Raw genomic sequence first — 20,960 nt, 5'->3', positions numbered from 1 at the left:
CATAAAAGAAAATTAAATTTATATTTAAAGTGGCTTTTTATACAAGAATTCTTATTTGACTTGGATTGCTAAGGAAAGTTATCATTATAACTTTAAGAACATATTGTTATATGTTTTTTCCTCGTGTTTTGAAACATACTGTCATAGAGTAAACACAACTTATTTGCTAATATAGAAGTAGTATAATTTTACAAAGCTTGTAGTTTGGAGATCTGTGCTGGACAACACAGACTTTTGCATTTCTAAGCACTCTCAGTAGCTTTTCCCAGAAGCCACAATGGTCTTCCAGTCACGTACAGTTGTTCTGAGAACTTCTGGATTGTGTGCGTGTCTGTAAAACATCTTATACTTCTGTTGCAAAGTCCAAGGTAAATAAACTTATATTGTTTCATAATTAAATTTCATATTTAACATGGATATTTGTTCAGCAATTTCAATTAAATTTTAACATATTTTAAAACGTCCTTCATATGTGATTAGTGGTGCATATAAGGCAAAAGAATTTCAAGTTTGCACTGTGCTAGAAAAATTTAGTGTGTGCCAAAATACCAGTCATCTTTGTTAACTATAGAATTAATTAACCGGTTTCAATACTGAATATAGAATGGAAGAATTCTGTGTGGATTCTTTATGAAAGCCTGCCTGTTTATGTTCTTTTTATCATTTCTGTATTCTTTCCTTTTAAATGGTAACAGTGTACATATATTCCAGTGGTTAAGGTGTATGAAAAGTATGCATATGTATTAAGAAATATTTTTACAGTCCTTGTATGATTAAGTAAATGACGTATCGATGAGAAAAAAAGGTATACATGTTAATCCCAGGAATAAGCACCATAATATTGATTTGCAGGAATGTATTCTAATCCTTTCAGATGCATAAACATAAGGGACTGTTATCATGCTCTCGCAGCAAAGTGATGGCAAAAAGTGGACAAAAAGAAAGGCAAGAAATACCATAGGACTGTAGCATCGTAGGAAACAATCAGTCCTAAAGACCTCAGCTCTTCTGTGTAGGCATTTAGTCCAATCCATGGGGACTATTTTTGTGTGCTTTGTAGTACTTCTGCTCCAGCTAAGGGCATTTCTCATAGGCTCAGTATCTGTGTGGAAGAGCAGTGTACAGTAACAGTAAGAGGACTGGAGGAGTCTTGCAACCTTTCTCAAGTTTAAATTCCAGGCCAACAGCATGCTTTATGATATTGTGTCAATGAATGGATGCCTCTGTCACTCTGAAAAGGAAATAATTACACATGTAGAACTGCTCTACTCCATTATTTAAGTGAAGCAGCAATCAAGGACAGAAACGTAGAGTGCCCATGATTGTAGTAAGGCTTTATTTCAAGCGACTGCAAAATTTTACAAAGATAAGTAACCCACAAACCTCAGTTATCTCCAAAGATAAGGGAAGGATTCATTTCATTCCAGAAAGGTATCCTTATTTGTTTCTCCTGTTCACTTACTTGCAGAGGTTAGAGGATAGTATATTAAAGGAGTTACAAGATGCCCCACTTTGCTAACCGTGACCATGATGCATTCTGTGAGCAGGTTTCTTACGTGTCATGGCAGGGCACTGTTCCACAGAAATGACTGGAAAGGAACAGTTACTAGAAACACAACCAATACTCAGTGATAAATATGAATAGCTGCTGGAAAACCCTAACAAATTAAATTATGATATATTTTCTCTCTTTTAAATCCTTCAGATCAAGGATGTGGGTGGTTTAGTAAAAAGATGCTTGACTCCTAGAATGTGTTTTAAATAAATACAGGAGGAACTGACCAAAATTCTGTGACCTGCCCATTGCAACTTAGACTAATGGCAGGTTTGCATCTTGGACGTTGAGATGCTTAAGTTACTTCCACAGAAGGAAGTATGTCTGTAAGCATTATAGGCATTCACTGACTGAAATGTTGGGCAGCGCTAGCTTAGGTGTGGCACCACAAGAATACATTTGTACAGCTTTTAGACTTAGTGCGTCTTAATGTGACAGTGCCTTTATGAATTTGCAAGCACGTTAACTGCAGTAGACATAGGGTCTCTGCACTGTGCCGCACACTGTAGCATTCGTTCCATAATTAATGATCTTTATTGGCCTTAATGAATTTATATGTGAAGACTAAGGACTCAGAGAAAGAATGAGGCAAGGTTTTTCTGCCCTGGTGAAATCAATGCTGGTCATGAGAAAATTCAAACCATCATAAGTGAAGCTTTTGATGAGCAGTTTGATAACGGAAATAATTTCAAGGTTGGGCAGTGCATAGGATGTCCAACAAGTAGTTCCAAGCTGGGAGAGAGAGGGGGCTGATTAAAATAAGAGCTCTTTGGAACAAGAGATGGAAATAAATTTTGTGTTAGACCCAGGGATTTCTTATTTACTTAAATGAGATAAATTAAATGTATTTAAAAGACAAAATAAAAAGAGGACAGGGCAACAGATCTAATCCAAAACTTAAGGAGACAAGTGGGCTGACATTTTATTTGAGTGGCAGAAAAATAAAATTAATATAATTATTCTCAGACTTCAGTGAAATCTGAACAGGTTAGAATCACAGTTGTGTGCTTTTGAAGGAAAAATGTGTCTAGAGGGACTGACGGTAATGACTTAATTTCTCCTTGCCTACCCTGACACTAGAAAATGACAGTTAAAGCCTATTTTAGGATATTAATTAGTAAAAATATACAGCTATTAATTGGTTGGGGTTTTTTTCTGGAGGTCTCTTCTGGCTTTTTAAAATTTGGTAGTAATTTTACAGTACTGTTTTCAGAGCCAGATACTGCATTTTGTATCCATCAACGTAATTCCATTGACTTGAATGGAGTGACAGTGATTTAGATAACCTGTTGACTTAGTCTCATTTTATCTTGAAAGCTTATCATCAGTGAAGCAACAGAAGAGGAGAAAGATGCACAAAAAGTATTTAAAGACATTTTGTCTGGTTTAAATGTTATATAATAATTTTGTTTGCGTAGCCTCAGTAAAGCCAAATATCGGGTCCCTGGCCTAGAGGAATTCCCATTTGAAGACACAGCAAATGCAGTTCTGTGCAAAGCCAGTGGAGAATCTGGCTGGACTGCTGGCAGCAGCAAAATGAATATGAGTAGCCTTTTGTCCTCAACTGATCACAGTGGTGCTTCCTTTTTCAGTACTTAAAAAAAATCAATGAGAATGTTTTGCGGGCTAGAGAGAAAGTAAATAAGCTGAATATCAGTCATTTTTTCCATGGTATTAAAAGATCTAAGTGGTGCAGTTTTCACTTCTAATATACAATGAAATGCAAACTTAATGCCTCGTAGTCAAAGGTCTTCTTACTGAAAGCTTATGCTTCTTTACTATAAATAGGACTTGACAGAGAATTGTATGTCTGCCAAAGCACACTGATGGAATTGCAGTAATAGGCATTTAATTATTGCTCAGTTTATTTGACGAGTTAGGATGTATAGAGATTTCTTTAGCCTTTTGTGGGCTATCGCATGACATTTTTTCCCCCTGTTAACTAGAGTATTATTGAACTGTAGCAAAATGAGAACAGAAGGATTTATTTTCTCTATAAAACCGGTTGGCATTTGGTGGGGTTTATTTTATCTAAAGATAAACGTTTCATTAAAAAAAAAAACAAACCACAAAATCTCACCTCTTGTTCTATATTGACAAATTTTACTTGACGATAATAATTTTTAAAATACATAGAATATTAAGCTCTAACTTTGCCAAACACCATTTTTACACTGAACTTCTTTCGAGTATACTCTGAAATTTGTAGGTGTTCGAAGTCAAGCACATATGTTTCTAGATGATGACATAGAGAAGATGCCACCTCTTTGAAATAATTTTTCTGATGCATCTCTATGTTATTGAAACAAACAATTTTAAGGCTTCAAATGATTTTTACTACTGTAAGTGACATTTTTTCAAAACGTAAGTCAAATGTCAGACTTAATAGTTCATTTATGTATGGGTCTGAGACATTATATGTGTTCTTTTCTCACGCTTATGGGAAATGTTCATATAACCAGAAACTTCTGGTAATTGACAGCCCACCTAAGTAGAGTGCTTCCCTCCAAATGGGGAGAGTAAAAAGATGAGTGTGATTTTTCACAAAGACAAGAGGTAACACAAGAGGCAAAGCGGAAGGAATGCATAAAGAAAGGAGAAATAAAGACAGAACCTTTGGCTTTGCCACTTCTTCAAGTAATCCTTGGATACATTTGCACGATTTGGCTCGCTGGCAGACACAAGGTCCTTCTACCTGCACTTTGGAAAAGGCTTGATATGAGCTTTCCCTCAATTGGAAGTTACATAGCAGTGCTAAGCCTGCAGTATATACCCCTGAGGATTAATCTAAATTGGTAACTCTTCTTAAAATGTTCTGGACAGTTTTATGACCATCAAGAATATTTTGAGCTTTTTGAATCAGTATATTGCTCAGATCTAATTTTATGATAAACAATAAGCTGCTAGCCAACAGTCGCTAAACCAGTTCATTCCTCCCCGGTATAATACTACAGAAATATGAATGTGCCCTAAACTTTTTCAGTGAGTGAGGTTTATTTGCTAGAATAAGCATAGCTGTCTAATTGATCTGACTGGTTTCCGCAGATGGATACTTTACTCTGTAATGCATGAAGGTACTTCATGTAACAGCTAATTTTGAGCTCCAAGCAGACATTTTGCTGTTGTGCTAGCCCACAGCAGAGTGTGAAGGATAAGTGATATAATCATATTGAGACTAAATAAATTTTCTGCTTATGTCACATTTTTATTACCATTTGAAAACTTGTTTAAAATGTCATTTGAAAAAATGAATGCAAATGAAATTGAACACTCCTCTAGTACCATGAGTGCTCCCTTATTGTAAGTCATGGAATTTACACGACAGATTCATTAAGCTTTCTTAGTCCAGCCTTGGAATTGGTATACACAGTCCTATTGAGAAGTTGTAGGGAATTTAGAAAAGATTGTTATGGATAACCTTTTGTGTTGCTGCATCAGGTATATTATTGCATCTTTTAGTAGATAAGCTTACAAATATGTGGTTCTTGCTTTTTTCAGGCTATTAGAAAGTAGAGCACAAAACCCAGAGCCACTGTAATAAGAATCAACCATGTAATCTAAATTAAATGCACATGCTCTATTAACATGTTTCCAAGCATTATATTTTCATCTCAAAATCAAAATAAACAGTGATGTAAATTAATAACTGTGAATTCTTGTTTTCCATTTCAGGTCAAGAGATGGAGAACAGAATTTCAGTTTCCATTTCCAAAAATATTGTGATGGATACTTGAATTATTCTGTCATATGTTGGTTATAAATAATGGTTTACAGTCTTTGAATAAAAAGTCAGGATTTTACAGTTCCCTGTATTTATTGTGTATGTCTCTGTTTTTAAGACATTTCAAGTCTTCAGGTGTTTTTCGAGATAACTGTATTCCACATATTCCTTGTTATATCTGACAGGATTGATGTTCTCTTTCAGGAGACGCTGATAGATTGGTGTGATGAAAAGGAACTTAATTTGATTTTAACAACTGGAGGAACAGGGTTTGCACCACGAGATGTCACTCCAGAGGTGAGAGAGTCCTGGAATAAGAAAATCTTCCCTTTGGCATATGAGTCTGGGATAGGGGGCTGATATTTTTTGGAAATTTCCTCTGTAACTTTACTTTGCAGTATCTCTGGACAGGTCAAGTGTTACATAACTTGGAAGAAGAAAAGCAATAGGGAATATAATTTAAGAGAATTACTCTGACCTTGGGTTCTGACCCAAAATGATTTTTAAACTAAAATGTGGCTTAGTATAATGGATTTCCAGACCCCTTACAAATCAAAATTCTGATGGCTTTTTGGTGTAATTTTCCTTAGCACTGCAATACAACACTGCTAAGCACAATCTTGTGTGGTTTTTACTGTGTCTTGCACAAGGAAAAGTGGGATAAGAGAGATGCCTTAATTCTCCTTTGCAGGCTACTGCATTGACAACTACTGCATTATAGGTTATAGAGTGGGAGGGTCAGATAGCAGGGGGAAAAAATTCTGTGCAAAGCTGCTATTGCTTTGCTTGACACCAGGTTGTCAAAAAAAAAAGCTAAACAGGCACGGAGATGGAGGTAACCTGCGCCAGTAAATGTTGCACAGGAAATCTGATTATATTCCTCTTATAAGGAGCTACGGTAAGGAAAAAAAAAGGTAACCTAGTAACCTCATGGCCATGAGTTGTAATATGAAATGACTATGTGATTGCTGTTGAAGTGTTTTGGTATTTATGGTTCCAAATTAGATTAATATGAACTTTTAAAATCGCATACTTTTTTTGGTTTGCTTGTGTTCACTAAAGGGCAGAATTAAAATTGAGGGCCTGAAGTGTTTATTTCCATAACTTACCATACTTAGGTTTCTCTTAAGTGCTCACACAAGTTTTCAGTTGCTTAGAATTGCAACTTGGAGTTGATGTTAGTTCATTAAAAGCACTGTAGGCGTGTTATTACTTTCAAATATGTTCTGTCAACCATGGCTGCAGTTTACCTTTTTTTCCTTAGCAATGAAAAAATATTTTTTAATTTACTTTTTATAACGTTTGTGTAGCTAAACAAACATGTAAAGAAAATACTCCTGTAGGTTACTTCTGATGTTTTTAGATTATATACTAGAAACCTTAAGTAACTAAAACCTAAGGGTCTGTGTATCAGAAAACAGGATCAGTATGACCAGAGTGTGGTAGCTAGTGAAACTGAGTTTGGAGATGATTTGCTGTCCTAAAGCAACACAAAAGTGAAAAGCGTGTTGGTTGATTTCATCTCTTTCTTGCAAGCTTCATGGTTTTGAAGGTTGTATTCCCAGCAGTGTGTAAAAAAGGGCTGAAATTCTGCTTCAGTTTTCCTGATTTATTACCTTCATGCAGGTTCAAGCCTAGGCAGTAGTGCTGCAAGAAGCATTGCAACCAGTGCCAGAAATTAGCCACAGATTCTCAAGCAGCTTTTGGGACAAGAAATAAATAAATGAGAACTCTGCACATAAACACCTAGTATTTTCCTTACGTTGCTTTATTGCTGTTACTTAAACTAATCATTTAAGACAGGTGGTGATGATTTGTTTAATTAGTTTTGATGCTATAGTGAGCCATTTTTAAAATTATCTGAGTTGTTGAAGCATCTTTAGACTAGATAATAAAAGCACATTGATAGAAAAAGCATTACTAGCTTGTATTGAAGAAAAAATGCATTGTTTTTAAACATAATAGGTATGCAAGACTTCAGCTGGTTATAACAGAATTAAGTGCTCTGACTGTCACATTATTCCTGTACTTAAAAAGAATTTATATAGGACAGTATTTACTCACTTTTCACTCACTTAAGTTGGATTAACTTGCAAGACTAAATTTAAATCACAGTGGAGAGGTTGAATCCCAGTTTTTATTACAAAGAGGCAGTGATAAGGTTTGTTCTTTTGATAGGGTTTAGTAGATAGTTCACTGAAACAAATGCTTTTAAGGGAAGCAAATTAGTTTGCCAGTATGTGTCATAACAAAAAACGTATGAAGAAGTGTAAGCTCCGGACCATATTTTATGCCTTTTGAGTCAATGAGAGAACCAATTCAGAATGGAAGATTCATTATGTCAGTGTGAAATGTGCAATAGCAAGCCTTCAGGAAAACTTGCATTGATGTAGGAAATGGGTTTAATCTCTTCTTTGTATGGTGTTCATCCAGCATGCTCTCCCCTTAGTATTGAACTGATAATGAAATGATGTGATCATGACATTGTGATATTAAGATGTCATCTTTAAGACATGATTTTAAAACTGGTAATAATTCAGCCTCATACTGGAAGACATTTTAGCATTTTTCCTGAGAGTAGTCCCTCAGGTCGTATGTGAGCTGAAATAATTCAGTCCTGCTTCTCCTTAATCCTCCTGTACTTTTGATTAGAAAACATGTTTTTCTGCTTTCTTTTCTAAGCATAGATACATAATTGCTATTGTACAGTACAAGATAAAGCCAGTTTCTGAGCGTATTTACAGCCCAAAGAATTAATGTTAATTTGATTTTGTAATTATTGATTAAATTGAAATTAAGTGCCAAGCATCATATATCTATTAAGAATAACTTGAAACTTCAGAAAATTTTTTTTTTTTTTTTAAATTACAGTTTCCCCCCTCATTTTGCCTTTTGAACACTCTGTCGGGATTGTACCAGGTTATTGCCGTTGTTTCAATGATGTGTAACGGCTTTTTTATCTTCTAATGGAATAGATGATTTTACAGGTGTTCACAATAACTGATTTTCCATTCCTGTCTCTGGTCCCTAAATTTATAACCTCAGTCTACTCAGTGGGTGGGGAGAAATTTTTAATTAGTTACAATGATTCACACTTTGACAGGTGAGGGTCAATTGGATTAAGCAGTGTGAATATCCTCGCCTGCTTTTATATGTGACTAGAAGTGATGAAATGCATGTGGATATTTAAAGCCCCAAATTCACCCATTGGATGGCTGAATTTGAAGGAAACTGTCTTGTAGATTTTATTAGTGAATGCTGCAAATGCTGCAATTCATCATCTATTACGGCAGTTGATGGTAGTTCACGTTTGGACTAAAGCCAAAGTATACTTTGGCTGAATTTTGTAGCTACAACCACTTTTTTTTTTTTTTTTTTTTACACTATCTCATTTTGCCTGTAATTTATGGGGGTAGTGTTTAAATCCATACTGGAAATGCTCATACAGGTGTGTGTTGATTTAAAAAGTGTTTGTTGCTGGACAGAGGTCAGGGATTTACATATGGACAAAGTTATTTAGGACCTTTTGTTTTGTATTTCCAGATGCAAATATTTTTTACTTGGAACTACAGCACTTGAGTGGTAGACAGTTCCAGTTCTTACAGAATGTTAATGATAATATACATTATCTTTTGTGAAAATATTTAAATAATGTGGCAGCATTTTCACCTATCACTAGGTATCCTTTGATATAGAAATGTATTTTCTCTGCTGCTGTTGGTCAATACAAGGGAGAAAAGTCAAGTCTCAGGTATACAGGTGCTCTAACCAGTTTTCTGTCTTCTGTCTTCTCTATTTTTATATTTATTATTTTGCAAAACTGTACATCCAAATAATTCACTCATCTGCCCCAGCAGAGTCCTCTAGATGTTTTCTTATCCTTCATCTATAGTGTATAGCTCGCAAGTCTTGTTTGCCCCCCCATGGGACTAATTTCATGTACTTAGACAATAGCAATAGAAGCCAACTTATTTTGCCTCAGCTGTTGCTAGAAATCCCTGAGCTGTGTCACTATGTGGATTCCCAAATAGTTCAGCACCACTGCAGATAACTGTCAGCCCTGAAATTTTAAGATAAGACTTTAGAAGAGCTCTTTCCATCATGTAAAGCCAGATGGATGTTTCCTTAGTCATCCTCCTTTTCCAGTGCTCTGGAAAAATTATGAAGATATTGTTTGGTTCTTGCTGATTGTATGCTTTAATATTTATAGGCTGTTATGAAATTTATGTAGATATGTACTTGTTTTCATTTAATCTGTCAATACGTGCATATTTATTTATTCTTTCATCCAAGTTCTCTAGTCAATGAAAAGAAATAATTGTTCTCTGGAACTCCCTCCTATTTGTCAGCATTTTTCTGAAAAAAGGACGCTCAGAATGAACCAAATACTCCAAACCTAGCCACACAAAAGCCATGTCTGGAGAGAAGAAATTCTCTATTCTGCTGTGATATTAAGTCTTTGTATGTTTAATTCAAAATTGCACCAGCATTTTTATAATCGTTACCAATTGCAGATTTTCAGTCATCAGTGAAGGTATCTTTCACTATTGCTGTTTCCCATGTTTCTCCTTAGAATCTAGTCTGAATTTTTCTTGAAATTCCATTTTATTTGTAGAGACTATTTTAATGTCTGTATCCTTCTATTTCTCTGTCCCTAGTAGTGCTGACAACTTTCTTAATCTCTATTATTTGTAATTTTCATGTGTTCTGTCTCTTTGCTTTCCCTTCAACTTTGTTAGTGAAATCAGATGCTTGTGACACAACAGCGTATGTCATGTTGTAGCCATACTCTCACAGCAACACATGGTGCCCCCAGATTAAGCCAAATCCACTGAGATATTTCAATTAACAACTTCCATGTAATAAGCAATAATTTAAATTGGAAATAGTATGTAGGCTTTTTTCATCCTCCCTGGTTCAAATAGTACCTTTCCAGAGCAGCAGGGTTTCTAGTATTATTCGTCGTGGATATGGGAGTACTTCTGTTCTCTTCAGCAGCATTCAGCTGTTCTCAGTGCCGTACCAAAAACATCTTAGTGTTGTGACTGGGCCAAAAGAAGCTAATCTTCTTTTTACAAACTGTCACTTCAAGATGGCTCCCTAGCGTGGAGGAATGAAGTCTTCATCTCACAGGGGACGTCAGTAATTTTATGGTAGGAATACTGTGAAATCGTACAACCTTTAATTAGCCAGGCTGTTGTTTCAGTTTTTCACCCTTCTATATTCAAGGTACCCTCCAATTTAATAACCTTTTTCAGCATTTATTTTTGTGGTCTATTTTAAGACTGTAGTTTTCTGTATCTCTCAATGGAGGTCTCACTCCCCATTAAGTTCTATTTCTGTGTAGAGCTATTGTCTAATGAAGTGTGCTGTGTATGTATGATGTCTGATCCCGTAACTTCCCATCAGACCTTTTGAGAACTAATGTTCTCCAGATTTCTTAGAAGATCATGTTTCCAGCCCAGCTTGCTCCTAAAGGGTCTGAATTTTGATGCCTTGCAACAAATACGCTTAAATGGAATAGACTGCTCTGTGATAGACTTCTTCCAAATTCTGTGCTACCCTGTTAGATGTTTATCAACAACTCTGTAAGGTAGCATTCCCTTTTTCTTAGCCCTCCATACAGTTCCTAGCTTATATGATTAGGTCTTTATCTGGTCGGCTTTAATTTTTCAATAAAATTGAAAAATTGTGTTATAAAAACACAAATATATTTGTGTGCCTTATTAATTTAATTTAAAAATTAAATAATTAGACTTTACATCTGGTTATTATAGCAGAACTGATACATTTAGCTGCAGAACACTTTTCACTAAACAACAGTTACCGGTTTCTTCGAGGAGCAGCCGTATACAGGTTATTTGCACTACCCAGTAGACCATGAGGTTACAGAATTACCTGTGTCTTGGGAAATGCCAAACTTATTTAGCTGACTTATGAAGTGCTCAGAAGCGTGCTTTCTCTTATCTTGTTTGAGTTTCTCAGGAAAACTTGGTAACGTGCCATAATCGCTGGAGAGCTCGGTTGTGCTATCATCAGCTGCAGTCACTGCCTGGAAATACCTGTGAGCTGCCAGGACAGCTATAGTGAGAAATGTGCAAGGGAAGGAAGCCAGATCCCTTTTCAGCTCCATTTACTCAAATATCAAAAAAAAAAAGAAGCCGCTTACCCCACCCCAAACCCTGCCCCCCCCCCCAAAAAAAAAACCAAACCCAAACCCACACCGCAGAGGGAGCATTCCTGAAGAATGCTAATTTTTATAAATAAAGCGAGTGTGGTAAATTCTTGGTATTCTGCTACATAAACAGCAGTTTTGAACATCTTTCCTTGTCTGTGTATCCAGCTGAGACACTGGATTGAAGGAATGTATGTGTCTCAACTTCTTTCTGTCTAGATTTCCCGACATAGACAAATATGAAGATGGGGGGGGAAAGAGGCACAGGAATACAGAGGATACTTTTGTCTCTGTATATGGGATTGATGTGTCTAAAATGGAAAGCTGCATATTTTTCTGACATTCCCATTTTAAAAAGTTTCAAATGTCACAGTGGATATAGAAACAGGTAAAAAAAAAATATAATGACTAGGAGAGAGATTCTTTGTGTGAGAGTTACACAACTCAGTCTGTTTAGTTTATCATAAAGAGCACTGGGGTTTACGTGTACTTTCTCTGGGAAATAGTAATAATGCCTTTCTTAGTCTTCTAAAGAGAATTGTAAGAATAGCTGGTGATAGGAAGCTTGAGCCAGAAAAGTCTAATAAGAAAAACATCATAATGGAATGTTTTAGTATCTGGGTTGGTTTGTTTGTTTAACAATGAGAGATTAATTACCCAAACAAATTCCCTAAAGAGGAGCTGTATTCTCCATTTTAATCCTGTCAAATCAAAAACAGTTTATTGTGGGAGAGACGTCTTATAAAACTCCAGTTGTCTTGTACTCCTTACAGAAGTCATGGATGATATTTAATGAGTTTTCCTGTGCTGAAGACCAAGCTAGGTTCCAGCCTTATGTTGTGTATACGTTAAATGAGAAGATAGTTTGAATCAAATGGATCCTGAAATCAGTGAATACGCAATTTTGTTTCCTGCATCTAAAAGGATTACAAGAATCGCTTCTCTGTCTCGTTTTTTGAAAAAGCAAAACTCTGATAATACTGGCTGAGGGTATTTAAAATATCTTTTAAATTATTTAACTAATGTATTAACCTTCTGTGTAAAGTCAACTGACCATCATATCCTAAAGATAATACTAATAGAATTCCTGTTAAGCAGCTGGGCATTTTTGCCCATTTGAGGACCAACTTTTATTTGCTTTATTTTAGCTTTCCTTAATACTCTCAAATAGCAAAAAGAAGTTCTGGGTTTGGGCTATCAAACATGTCTGAAATACTTGCAAGCTCTGTTGAAAAGAAGAAAACAGTAGTAAAACAGCAGTAAGGGATTTGACTGTTTCATAGAATGAGGAGCAAAAGCACAGTAATGAGCCAGGAAATCTCACTTATTTTATCTTAAGTTTTGCAATTAAGTTTTTATTACAAGGTAATTTCAGAGTGGAAGCTGGAAGAAGACAGCGTATCCTCTGGGTGGACAAATGGTTCGTATCCCCGTGATCCCAAATACTTTTAAAAGTACCACCAGAAGAACAATATGATTATAATTTACTTTTTATTGGGGTAAAGAGAAGTATTGTCCTCCACTTGGCATTACTGATGCCTTTTAGCCATGTTTTCACTGCAGGGACCACAGCTCATATGGGCGTCTCTCTGGTAGTTTAAACTAACTGGCTTGGCTCCCATTAGCAGTGTAGCCTTAACAGCGCGTATAGATCTTGCAGTCCTTTCTGTAACTGGGGAGAAAAATATGCCTGCCGTCGGACTTCTGCATAATGAAATTTTAAATTTGGAACTTCTGGAATTTTTTTCCTTGTAGGCATTTCTAAAAATAGTTTCCATTAAAACATCTCTTCACAGCAGATAATAGGGAACTGAACAAAACTAAACATCAGGTTAAGGCAAAATAATCTTGAAAACATTGTCAGGCCTGTAATTATGCAGTTCTTGTCCCTAAAGTGTAAATTTTTTTCTGGTCATGGTCTATTACAAAGAGTTTAATAAAAGCTTAATACAGAGAAAATTAACAAGAGATGTATAGACACATTAGGAAGACTTGTCTGCGAAGGCAGCTCAAAGGAATGATAACTAGAGGGCAAATACTGGTTTGGATTTAAGATGTGTCAAAAATTGAGTGAGTTAGTCCTTTTGACATAAGCGCACCAGAATAGCAAAATGACTCAATATTAAAATAGTTGATCGTTAAAACTAATACTTATTGAAGAGTAGAGAATTTCTCATTTGCTCCTTGCCTGCTGTGTAGGAGCTCTTCCAGCCACCAAGTGGAAAGAAAGTAGAAGAGTCTTGGAAAGCAGCTGGCTTCAGCAGTTATTCTTAGCATTATAACTGGTCCTTTGCCTGCTTCTGCTAATTGCTACCACGTGGAGCAGTGAAGATTTAGCAAAATGTTAACTCAGTATAAGTGCCAGAATAGAAAAGAAAAATTATTATTGTCATATCCAGGCATGAAAGTCTTATCATTTATGGACAAGAAAATAATTACTTTTAAACCTTAATTGAGACCATTTACAGATAATTCAGCTTCTTGTCACTTCGTGCGTATATTCTTTTTCCCTATTGTTTTGTAATGAGAATACACAAATTAAAAGTGAGGTGCGTAATCTACCGTGGATTATTTATTATTGACGTTTAAACTTTCTCTAGATTTAAAAAGTCCACCCTCTCTTCCACAAATATATTTTTTCCTATGGTTCGCTGAGATCAGTTTGTCATAGTTCCTTTTCAATGAGCCTTGAAAGATCTCCCTTTGGAAAGAAGGTGCTAGCAATTTTGTTCTTGCTGCGGTGCAGTTGCTGCTGGCCACAAAATCACAGGATTTGATAAAAGTGCCAATGCATGCTCGAAGTACCTCGTACTCTACAGTATTAATGTCTACTCTGGTTCAGTCAGTGTATGCTGTTCCTGGCTGGTTTATGCCATTATTAATTTTATGATGGAAATTACTTGGTCTCCTCTGCCTAAATTTCCTGTCATTCTAAGGTTCTAAGCCCTAATAGTAGTACTGGGAAGTTTGGTTATGGAAGAAATTCCTGTTCTATGACTCAAATTTCTAAATTTGAAGTTACACTAGCCTCTATTATTCCTGTGCCTTGCTTGGCTGGAAGGAGAATGAGTGGCTGATACCCAGAGGATCAGTGTAAATGATGTTCCATCAGCTTAGCCTGTTACTACTGTATTCCTTAAAAGCTTTGTTGCTTATGAATACATGGTAAATTCATACAGATTCTGTCTCTGTGACCTTTCCAAATCCTAGTTCAGCAGCGCACAACAGAACTACAGATTCCTTTATTGTGTCTAAGATTCTCCATAGTTTGCAGGAGAGCGAAGAGTTGGCTTCTTGTTGCATATTATTGCCTTGTCAAAGTGAGATGTAGGTTTTCAGTATTACCAATAAGAAGTTGATGTGCAGGCAGATAAGTACACGTACATAGTGGACTTCTAAGAGGACAGAAATAGCGAGGCTTGATTCCTGGTTGGTTGACTTCTAGTTATTAGGAAGATACTTCCTAAGTAAAAAGACTCATGACTGAAATGACAGATGAACTAAATTACTGAGGTCTATTACTGCTGGGATTTTCTCAATTCTTCCATTCCAGAGTTCATTACATGTTTCTGAAATAGGGCAGCAGCTAACATTTCTGAAACATGGTTTAATTTGTTTAAAAAACCAACCATGATAAATAACAGAGTGTTTAAGTTAAAGAGAAGCGGAGATTCAAGGTAAAAAAAGGTGTTGATAAGCTTCATACTTTGCAATTCTTGCCATAGAAGAGGGTTACCCCCCAAGACTCGCAAGACCAATTCTTTTCATTAGAGTGTGGGTGTATCTAAGCCTACGCTAGTGATGAGTAACAGTTAATGACTTCTTCAGTTTATCTCACAAATGGCCGGCAGTGGCTAATGGGTACTCCTGTTCATCTTCACAAGTTATTTTGCAGTGGATATGGGAATGAGCTCACAAGACCATCCCCTTTCCCCTCTTACACACCTTGTGCTAGAGGTAAGTGTGGTTTCGGGGAATAAGGGTGGGATGTCATGAGATGAAAGTGATGTGGGCTTCTTAAATTTTTCGCAAACCTCAATAAAGGCATGTATCTGGGGATGGGCAAAGATTCAGCTGAATTCTTATTTTTTGCCCAAAGAGGTTACCCAGTCCTAAATTGACATGCTTTCCTTGAACTGGGAGTCAGAAATCCCTTTTCTCTTCTGTTTTTCTGCTGCAGAAATTCCCAACATTCCCATTATGTGGGCTCCAGAGAGGGGTAAGCAACATCTTCAATCCCACCCAATCATTTCCAAACTAATTCTTTGCTAGTATTTTTTTGCTTTTTTAATCATCATCAGAAGCAGTTTTTAGACACATTTTTCCCATTTGTTTGATTTTCTTGTGGATTCTCATATTTTTGTTTTATAGGAAGGTCCCATGGCCTCCCCAAGTGCTAGGGTCAGCCTCATCTGCTGTTTCCATTTGTGTGCTATTCTCCTGTGGATTTTCATGGTTCACTCTGATCTAATATTACCAGAGGGTGAGCATCTAGATTCTTGGGACTGTTACACTTGTGGTACCCTAAGTTACTGAAAAAGCACTGCCACCCTGCTGCCCTGTCAATTGGTTGGCAGGCTTATGTTTTGTCCTCGCCAACAGTGGCATCTGATTACTCATGGGCTTTGGTCTTTTGCTGCCTTGCCTGTCTGGGGACTGCCTGGCATTCACTACTCTCAGTCTCTCTACCTGCTGGCTGTGCGGTGTTGTCCTCCTGAGATCTTGGCCCTTTGCCTGACTGTCTCGCCTTACGTCTTGACCAGCTAATTGCTTGACACTGACTACCTTCTGCCTTGTCCATCTGTCGAATGACGCGGCTCGCCTCCTCGTTGTCCTTTCGATCTGATCGCCCATGGGCGTTGGCCTCCCGCTGCCCTGTCTCCCGCTCTGAGTGCCTGGCGTTACCTTCCTGCTGAGCGCATCTGCTGCCTTTGTGGAATTGCTCCTCTGCTGCTTGGCACACCTGCTGACTGTTGGGTACTGCTTTATCAACTTGCTGAATGTCTGGCATTTTCCTCCGGCCTTTTCACCTGCTTCTTGATTATAGCGTCCCTTTGCTGCTCTTTGAGTCTGCTTACTCACTGATACTTGCTCTTTTGCTGTCCTATCCATTTGCTTTTATGCCTGGCATTTCTATCATATTGTCCTGCCCACCTGCATAGATCTTATTTCTAAATATGCACCAGTCTGAAAAAAAAAAAATGAAGAATTGTAAGGAATGGGGGAAAAACTTGTCTGGCTCCTTCATGATCTGATTCAGTTCAACATACCAGCCAAAAACTGATCTCAGTACCAGAATCCAGCTTTTACATAGAACTGCTCAAAACCCTTTCCCTCCTTACAAGAAAATAAAAAATAAATAATAAAAAAAAAAAGCTGCATAAGCTGCATTGTATTTAGTCTTAGCTTCCATCACTTCATTTGATAGGTGTATTACTGTTCAGTAATACCGTATTCAGAATTAAATTCAGAAGCAATTAAGTACTATAACCCATCACTAATATTACCTATAGTAATTCTCAGAATCTATGGAAGGTAGGTAATAACAGGGGAAATAAACAATCTGCTGCTGAAGCTCAGAAAGATTAAGATTTGAATGTAGAGCTGTATTCAGTAAACGCAGTGGATCAAAAGAGCTAAATAAGAAATTTTACAGGTCTTTTAATTTAACACACAAGGTTGCAGCTAATCTAAAAAAGCTCTTGGATCAGTACAGTATTTCCAAACCGCCGTGTATCGGAGTGGCTGCTTCCTGCTCTTTCTGTACTGGGAGAATAGTCAGTTGCCAGTTTACAGAAACCTTTTGTCACTCTCATACAGATTAAGAACGAGGACTTGACTACATCTGTAAGGTCCATAGTAAGGGAATAAATCATTGTCATAGCTTAGAGTAAGAAGCAGGATTCCCCGCCTCTTTAATTCAACTCACTTGACCTCTCTTTTCCTAGCTCTGCCACAGTTCCTAGCTTATTATGAATGTTCGGGGTTTTAATTATGCTTTTGAATCCAGCACCAACTAGGAATCGGAGAGTATATTCTGTCATAACAAACCCTGTCATAATTCCGTAATAAAGTCTTCCTATGCTTAAAATAATTGTAATATTCTTTAAACTTCAGCTTTTACTCTCTCCATATTTAATATTACTACTTTTGCCATCTTCAGAGATACCCTAAATATGGGAAATTGTCTAACCGTAGAGGCAGGGCAGCATCCCTTGATTCAGTAGCCTCTTTCACCTGTGCGAGACCAGCTGTGGCATCAGAGCGCGCCTTGCTCCCGTGCTCCTGACACCGGCTCGGCCCTGTGGAGGATGGCTCCCGGTGTGACAGACAATGTTCCGAGTAAGAGCCAGTGGGAACCTTCTCCTAGTTTTCATGTTAGTCTCTAGAAATCTGGTATACTCATACCCTGCTCTGAGGAACGGGAGGAACAAACTTCTGCCTTTACTCCTTTACGGTATCGCCTCTCCTGTCCTCTCTCTTCTCAGCCTTTCCAACCCTCCCTTGCTTCTCCAGGCATTTTTTTCACAACTTTGTGAACTCTTAAAAGACAGTAGGTTGGCAGTCTCTCACTTCCCACCAGCTTCATGCCCCTGAGGGGTCTGGTGACAAGAACAGGTCTCAGTGGCAATTCTCTTTCTCCAAGCTTTAACTCCCAGTGTTACTTTGCTGCTTCCCTAGGCTGTTGTTTGAGAAGTGACACCTGATACTGGAAGGGAGGAGGACTGTTCACCCGAGCACTGTGGGGCTGCAGGACGCTGCTGGGACTCCCTTCTTATCCCCAAAACCAGAAGTCATTTTTCTGTGTATCATTTTAGTTATTTTTAACGTAGCTATTTAAAAATTAACATTACCTCAAAAAACCAGCTAGTTTTCAAACAATATGCAGGTTATATAAACTTTAAACAAAAAAACCCAACATCAGAAACTGCAGGTAAATAAACACAGTACTTTTTCTTGAATATATAGAGTCTTCTTGGTATAAAATTATACCTACTGGAGAATTGATGCAGTGCTTTCTTCGGCAGCTTCACTGAAAATATGCAGGTAAATCACTTTTCCATCTGCAGTGATCAAGTTATGGTACAAATATTTTACTCAGTTAAAAAAAAATTATTTCAAGATTAAAGAATACATTGTACTTTTGTCTTATAAATGAGTCAAAATTTGGTTAAAGAAACAATGAAAAATTTACACACAAAGCCCGGGGAATAACATCATCTCTACCAAATCCCTAGAACAATGAAATACAACATTATTGTGTCTTTTTTAAATGTTTGTTTGTTTGGGTGTTTTTGTTTGTTTTTGCTAAGGTATTCATTAGTCTGTCCTGTGCACTTTTCAACAAAAAATTAGCTTCTGGAATAGTCACGAAGAGTTACAAATCTTTCCAGCCTATAGAGTTCCCCCTTCCAGGACAACTAAATTTCCTGTTATCAGGCTAATTGTATCTTAGTTTTATTTCCTCTTCTTAGACTCTCTTCCTTCTTTACTATCTCTGATGAAAAAATCTTATTATATTTCTGATAGTCATTTCCTGAGCTACTATGTCTGAATCCTACAAATTATTTGACGGGAGAGTGTTTTTCATATATCCTCTTCTTACTTCAATACAGTATTTAAATTCCATTGAAGTTTTTACAGTTTGCTTTCTTTATTCTTCTCTGTTTTCTAATGGTACCCTTTCCAATGGTAGTCAGCATTGTAGCATCTAAGCAGCTAATTTCTTCAGCTGTTTTTGAAAACAAATTCATAACTAATACAGGTCTTTTGCTCTCAAAAAGAAAGACAGGTATACAATTATTTTGTTACCCCTGGGATTTCCAGAAGGGGTTCCACTGCCCTGATCTACTTAGCCACTGCTTTCAGTTTCAGTTTGTGTTTTTCGTTCTTTTGAGAATAATGTGTCTGACAGTGACTCATATCAACTTGGAATTCAGATTTTATTATGTCTTTATGTTGATTCTGGATTAGGTTTGAAAAAATTATTTGTTTAATTTTAGACAAGAGTGCCTCAGATGGTAAGTGTTCTGAACAAATATGCCTTTTGGTTCATGAATTGTCATCAGGGATGAAGGCTTTTGCTGTCACAACTCATGTAAGAACTTACTGAAAGCGTATTGATGCTGAGTAAGTTCCAGTGTCTCTCTACTGTTACCTCTTTACTTAGCAGTTAAATAGCTTTTGTTGGAAAAATGGGGAGATAGATGCATAAAGCAGATGTAAACAGGAAGACAATACTGGTTTTGCGTGATTACTTCTGAGCATCACAGTTTGTAACCCATGATTTTTTCTTTTATTCTGTTGAATTTATTTGGGAAGATTTAAACACTCCATCCTCCGGCTTCCCTTTTCTTAAAATGTCCTTTAGACCACAGGCTAAGAAAAGGTGTTTACATGGTTACGATGCAGTTTTAACTGATTCCTTGATAATGTCCATGGCTTAAAGTTAGTGAATTTCCTTAGTAAATTAAACTCATATATTCACTGAATTCATACACGGGAGAGGACCCAGTCATCTATCTTTCAATGACTGTTGCATAATTGTTCACCCCAGTACGTTTTTCTGTTGTTCTGCCCAGCCAGGTTTTAGATTTTGAATTTGCTGGAGCTTCTTTCACTTCACTTGGGAGTTTGATGAAGTCAGATAGATGTCATGGTTTAGACATTTTATCTGAGACTGCACTTAAATTTTGTTTGAGTAGTACTTTACTGCTGTCATAGTACCTCATAGCATCACTAAATAATCTTTTCCACCCTTGCTGTTTTCTTTCAGGAAATATTTGTACACCTTAATTAGGCTTTTTCTTTTCATATTTTTGCAGATAGACTGTAGATAGACTTTACGAAATAAACTTTATTTTGTGTAGTGTTGCAATCATGTACATCACTCCAGTAGTGGATTTTGCAGATCTCAAAGCTGAATGAAACCTACACACTGCACCATTTTTTTTCTGAGTTTTTGGGCTACAGCTCCCTTTTTAAACTTGTTTCAATTTTCATTTCTTCCTACAAGCTGAACAGTTCTTTCTTTCGAGCCAGATAGTGCTTATATATCCAGTGGTATACGTAATTAATCCGTGAACAGCAAGGTCTAACGCTGTGTTTTCTCTCAAACTCTTCTGCAATTCATGAAAGTTTTACTGATTTCTGCTGTTCAGCATTGGTGGTTCCTGGGATGAGAAGAACAGAGAAAGGCACAAAGTTCCTTTAGGTGTCTTTGTCTGCTAGGGATTTTGTTTCCTGCAGCATCTTAATGAGAAGTTGCTATTATCATCACTGTTTGCAGGCCAGAGGGAGTCTGTAACAGTAGAGTTTTCTTTTGATGTTTTTAAGCATAGCAAGGATGAATTTACTAACCTAGCTGGAACTTGTGAGTTTTTTTCAATTATTAGCTTGTCACATTGTTAAGACAACTTAACATTTTCCCCAGAAATATTTTGTGCGTTTTTTTCCTTTCCCTGTTAGCTTTTTTTAAAATGAGGATTTTTTTCTTTAATTATCGTTTA

At 36.9% G+C, this 20,960-nt stretch overlaps 1 protein-coding gene across 12 annotated transcripts in view; it reads left to right on the top strand.

The window, feature by feature from the left end:
• The window catches only part of GPHN (gephyrin), a 306,435-nt gene that overhangs the window by 147,506 nt on the left and 137,969 nt on the right, over positions 1-20,960 (top strand). For 6 of the 12 annotated variants that reach the window (XM_064460107.1, XM_064460102.1, XM_064460100.1 and 3 more), the window contains 2 exons: positions 5,481-5,573; positions 15,632-15,670. The exons of 1 other annotated variant lie outside the window; for it this stretch is intronic. In XM_064460107.1, coding sequence (XP_064316177.1) covers positions 5,481-5,573; positions 15,632-15,670 — 132 coding nt within the window. The remainder of the gene's footprint in view (positions 1-5,480; positions 5,574-15,631; positions 15,671-20,960) is intronic. 5 more of the 12 variants (XM_064460108.1, XM_064460105.1, XM_064460101.1 and 2 more) reach the window with 1 other exon arrangement.

The sequence above is a fragment of the Phalacrocorax carbo genome, chromosome 9, assembly GCF_963921805.1.
Source record: "Phalacrocorax carbo chromosome 9, bPhaCar2.1, whole genome shotgun sequence".
Lineage (NCBI taxonomy): Eukaryota > Metazoa > Chordata > Aves > Suliformes > Phalacrocoracidae > Phalacrocorax > Phalacrocorax carbo.
The sequence above is the reverse complement of the archived record's forward strand: the minus strand, read 5'-3'. Positions and strand labels throughout refer to the sequence as shown.